This window comes from Otolemur garnettii, unplaced genomic scaffold (genome assembly GCF_000181295.1).
Source record: "Otolemur garnettii isolate 467f Iridium unplaced genomic scaffold, OtoGar3 scaffold00140, whole genome shotgun sequence".
NCBI classification, from domain to species: domain Eukaryota; kingdom Metazoa; phylum Chordata; class Mammalia; order Primates; family Galagidae; genus Otolemur; species Otolemur garnettii.
Window position 1 is genome coordinate 2,227,278 of NW_003852535.1, and position 5,326 is coordinate 2,232,603.

Consider the following 5,326-nt stretch of genomic DNA (forward strand, 5'->3'; position numbering starts at 1 on the left):
CCTCCCAAGTAGCTGGGACCACAGGCGCCCGCCACAACGCTTGGCTATTTTTTGGTTGCAGCCATTATTGTTGTTTGGTGGGCCCGGGCTGGATTCGAACCCGCCACCTTAGGTGTATGTGGATGGCGCCTTAGTCACTTGAGCCACAGGCGCCAAGCCGACTTTTTTTTGAGATAGGGTCTTGCTCTGTCACCCTAGCTGGAGTGCCATGGTGCCATCATACCTCACTGCAGCTTCACACTCCTGGGCTCAAGTGATCCTCTTGACTCAGCCTCCTAAGTAGCTAGGACTAAATAACACCCAGTGTAAAATAATTTAGGAGGGCCTTGCTATGTTGCCCAGGCTGGTCTTGAACTGCTGGCCTCAAGTGATCCTCCCTCCCTGGCCCCTTTAAGTGCTGGGATTACACTTGTGAGCCCAGCATACCTAGCTGGAATTGTAACAACTTTGTTAGGAGCTATTTCAAGTGAAAGGGTGGGAATAAAATCCCCATTAAACTGAGTGGAAGATAGCAGCACCTGTGGCTCAGCGAGTAGGGCGCCTAGGGCGCCGGCCCCATGTACCAAGGGTAGCGGCCCGGCCAATCTGCAACAAAAAAGTAGCCTGGGTGCCTGTAGTCACAGTTACTCAAGAGGCTAAAGCAAGAGAATAGCTTAAGCCCAAGAATTTGAGGTTGCTGTGAGCTGTGATGCCACAGCACTCTACCGAGAGCAACAAAGTGAAACTCCGTTTATAGAAAGAAAAATAATAAACTGGGTGGGAGAGGGATTTGGAAAGAAGGCAACAGAGATAGTGAATATAAGCAGAATTCTGCTTTGAAAGGGTAAAAAGAAATGGAGTGATAAAGGCGGACTTGGGCTTAAGGAAGAGCTTTTGATTTTTTTTTTAAGGGGTAAGGCATGTTTGCACACAGATTTTCATTTAACAGTAAAGGAGAAATGAAATGGTACAGAAGATAGTCGAAGGGAGTAAGTTCATCAGAACCTAAGTAGACAGAGTGAACTTAGGAGTAGCAACTAAGGGAGAAGAGGCAGGTACCAGTGAAGTTCAGAAGCTGGATTTAGTAGCAGTAAAGTACGGTAACTTTTGTCAGATTGCAGTAGTCAGGCCAAAGAACTGCCCAGTTCTGGGCGTTTACTTTCGTCTCTCTAAAATGGGAACATATTTGGGAGCATAAGCGGCAAAGGGTTAACCATGTGGTTAAACGTCAGCTAGGTAGGACACACGCGCTCCATCCAACCTATTTCGTGGGGTGGGGGAGGCCAGTTTCCACCAACCTTTACATTCTCTCTTCTGCACCAGGTCAGATACTCCCCTTTCCTCCAGCTGCTCTAACTGGGAGAGGCTCCAGTCCGAGCACCAAGCGCGCACCCGTCTCCGGTCGCGCCTGCGCGTCGGGCTCCTGCGGGCTTCCTTCTCGTATACCCAGCAAGCGGACGCGAAGTTCGTTCTCCAGCTCTCGCTTTCGGGCGCGCCCGCGTGCCTGGGAGGCGCCTGCGCAGAGGGAAGAGGAAACTGGTGCCCCAGCGCAGTCCCGGCGCCTGCGCGCTGTGGGTTTCAGGGGCCTCCGGGCCTGAGGGAGAGAAGCAGGGAAGATGGCGGCTGTGGTAGAGAATGTAGTGAAGCTGTGAGTGGTGGTTTCTTTCTTTCCTAGGCCGGGTGGTCTTGTAAGGGGCCTGGAGGTAGTGGGCGGTGCGGGAAGAGACGAGGCAGGGAGAGGAACATGGTCGGGAAGACCATGTTGCGACTCCTAGTGGGAAGGGAAGCGGGAGACTCCGAAGAAGACATTGCGCTTCTTTGGAAACTTGTGGAGGCCCTGAGCGGGGCACACTGGAACCCAGGACTGGAAGCCTCCCTGTGAGGCCGTGTGATCTGAGCACTCCTCGGGGCTCACGGCTTCCAGAGTATGGCGCCCTGGCTGCGTACGAGAAACTTACGGTCCGGCTCCTCTCCGAGACGCCGAGGCCCCGGCTACCCCTGTGCGAGCCCCGCCGACCCCTCCCCATCTACTGCCCGCAGCCAGCCTTGGAGCAACAGGCTCGGCGGCCCCTGTGGGTGTTAGGACTGCAGGACTGCTGTAGTTCTAAGCGGCCCCATGACGTTTGGGGAAGTCTTAGGTAGCAAGAACCCGAGACTAAAAATATTCTTGGGAAGAATTTGTCGAGGAGCAGATACAGAAAGGAAAGAACTTCAAGGGGAGTGGGTCTTTACGCCGGCCAGTCACAGCCATCAAAAACCGGGAACTGGACAACTTGAGCGCATAAAGGGACATCTCTCTGGGCATTCTTCTTCTTATACGATACCATTGTACTAGTCAGATTTCGAGCAAAGTTAAAGTTAATGGTTGTTGAGAACATCGAAACTGATCTGTTAGCTGCTTTCTGTGAGTTAAAGATGATTGGGACTTGATTTGTTCCAGCCTGCTTCCTCCCCGAGGAAGAATCTGAATGAAATTTGAAATGAGTTAATGCCCTGTGCGTGAACAGAGCAAGCTTTTAAAAGGTTTATTGGGCTTGGTGCAAGGGTAGGAAAATGGAGCGCTGTCTAGCTGTCCAGTCAGGGTTTTCGAGTGGAAGACGGAAAAGGCTGGGGATCCACAGCTTCTCCTCTTTGTCATGGGCTACCCCCCACCCCCTTTCCCAAGAGCCTTTTTTGAGGGTAAGTTGCATCCCCTTCTGCCTGGAGCCTTTTCTTTGAGTATGCTTTTCCACTTCCATTAAGCTAAGTGCTTTCTCCTTGTAGTTTTTTTTTTTTTTTTTAAACTTGCTTTCTGCTTTATCCTGCTGCCTCTTTCAGCCATCCCTCCTCCCAACACTATTATCTTTCTCTCTGATCGGCCCCCTTCTGTTTCCCCAGCTCTCTCTTCAGGCTGACATTTTTCTCAATTTAGAAATGACACTATTGATACAGCATTTATATAGTTATCCTTCCTGACTCAGATGTTTTTTCTTTGTTTCTCTGCCCCTTCTCTTTGTTGACTTCCACATCCCATTGTAACCAGAAAATTTACACAGGTTTCATGATTATTGAAAAAGAGTAACAGCTTCTTTCCTGGAAAATCTTGCTGTCCTGGGGAAATGTCAAACTTGCCTGGGTTTGGAGTGTTATGTGTAATGAGGTTTTTCATGTTAAAAGACTTTATTCAGTGTGCAAGCCTTATCATGTAGTGTTATTAAGTACTAATAATGAAAAAACTGCATTGACCACAATTAATACAGTCCCCTACCAGAACAATCTTTTTAAGAATGGGCTTCCATTCTTCCTGTACCATTCTTACCCTGGAAGGAGATGCTTTTCTAGCGCTTCTCTTGTTTATACACCAAGTCTTCTGACAGCTGAGATTATATGTTGAAGTCAGGAGTACTAGCCCATCTTTTCTAACTTGAATCTTTTCCTGGGCAAAGAATTTTGCTATTTGTAAATTGACTATCGTTCTCAAATGGGATGCAGGTTTGAACAGTCTTTAATGGGTCTTACTAGGGCAAAATAATGGTATAAAATAGCTGTGGCTGCTGACTGGTTTTGAAACTTTCTGAATTAGATAAAAATATCTAGGGAATAATATTAACTTGAAATTTCTTGCTGCAGGACCCCTAAGTTCTTAAGAACGCTCTCTCATTCTTTCTTGCTCTCTTCATCAGACTCTTTCTCTGCCCCCTCCACACTCTTTTAAGTGTTTCATTCCCAGCCCTCATACCCCCAAGACTGCTCCACCTTCTGAAATCACTTAACTTGCAAGAGCTCCGACAGAACATCTCATTCATTCCTGGTAAAATGGTTTCCAACCTCCTTGCTCTGACTTTGTAGCCCTCAGCCAGCCTGGCCTTTCCTTCTATTTGACTTCAGTGTCATTATCAATTCCCATCAACACAAACAAAGGAGCTGCTGCACTCAGCCTTGTTTATCCCGTTTTACTCTGTGTGGTCAGAATGTGGCTGCCTTCTAAAGGCAAGCAAATGTGAAAATGTGAACCTGCTCCATTCTCCCCTCTGCTTTCCTGCACAAGATTCATGCCCACCTCAAATTACCATCATTACAGCTCTTTGAATCAAGCCAAACTGTACTGTGGTATTTTCATCTCTTTGTGTGGTATGTGTCTGTTTCACTTGCTAGAAGCAAGCTAAGCTGTGCAGTGTGGTCTATTGTGACTTCTCACTAAAGGCCTTCATCAGATTCTAGGGCAGAGTTTGTTGATGTAGCCCAATTTATAGACATAAATTCAGCTTCTCATACCTAGGCTCTCATTCATGTAGAATCCTGTTACATCAGAGCTCATCTAGTCCAGCCTTCCCAATCTAGAAGAGAACCAAGGTCCACCTGGGTTAAGCAAATGTCCACGTTCTGTGGTGACTTGAAGCCCAGCCAAGGACTTTTTATTAAGTCAAGTCTGTGTTCCAGATATCTTCATGGGTATTGGAGAAGCTATGGAAAGGAAATTGTCTCAGCTCTCAGTTTAAGATTGATTGAATATGAATATGAATTCTTTCTGTTAGTTTAACCTTCGATACCAAAGTGATTATTAAACCTTGAAGGACAAGAACGCAATTGGTTCTATTGTCATGCTTCTTAGCACCAGATAACTCCTGGGACTGTGTTGTTTTCTAACTTATTAAGGCGCTTAGCCCTTCATTCAGATTTCCCATTGAGCCTTTTGAGACCAAGAAGATTCTTTACTACATAATTTGATTGTGTGAGAATGGAGAGGGGTCCAAGATGGGCCTTAGCAAAAACACATTTTATATCAGTAATAGTGCTCAATAAAAGCTTCAAGAACTTGGGCAGTGCCTGTGGTTCAGTGGGTAGGGCGCTGGCCTCATATACTGAGGGTGGCAGATTCAAACCTGGCTCTGGCCAAACTGCAACACAAAAACAGCCAGGTGGGCGGCACCTATGGCTCAAGGAGAAGGGTGCTGGCCCATATGCTGAGGGTGGTGGGTTCAAACCCAGCTCCGGCAAAAAAAAAAAAACTATAGCTGGGCGTTGTGGCAGGCACCTGTACTCTTCATCTACTCAGGAGGCTGAGACAAGAGAATCATCTAAGCCCAGGAGTTGGAGGTTGCTGTGAGCTGTGTGATGCCACGGCACTCTACTGAGGGTGATAAAGTGAGACTCCTCTGTCTCTACAAAAAACGCTTCAAGAACTTAAGGTATTTCACATGTCTTCCATAAATGTAAAATTAGTACATGAGATTAATTAGTTGGTTAAAAGCCTACTTCTAAATTCAAAAGATATAAAAAGGCACGTGGAAGAAACTGTCCTAATCACCCAGTTTTTCTCCCTGGGGGCTTATAGTTTTTCTTTCGTTCTTCTTCTTCTTCTTCTTTT

The 5,326-nt window shown here is 46.8% G+C and overlaps 1 protein-coding gene across 2 annotated transcripts in view; it reads left to right on the top strand.

Moving 5' to 3' along the window:
- The first annotated feature begins 1,458 nt into the window (after positions 1-1,458).
- The window catches only part of DPF2 (double PHD fingers 2), a 21,713-nt gene continuing 17,845 nt past the window's right edge, over positions 1,459-5,326 (top strand). For both annotated transcript variants that reach the window (XM_023518482.1, XM_003798646.2), the window contains exon 1: positions 1,459-1,627. In XM_023518482.1, coding sequence (XP_023374250.1) covers positions 1,596-1,627 — 32 coding nt within the window. In that variant the 5' untranslated portion in view covers positions 1,459-1,595. The remainder of the gene's footprint in view (positions 1,628-5,326) is intronic.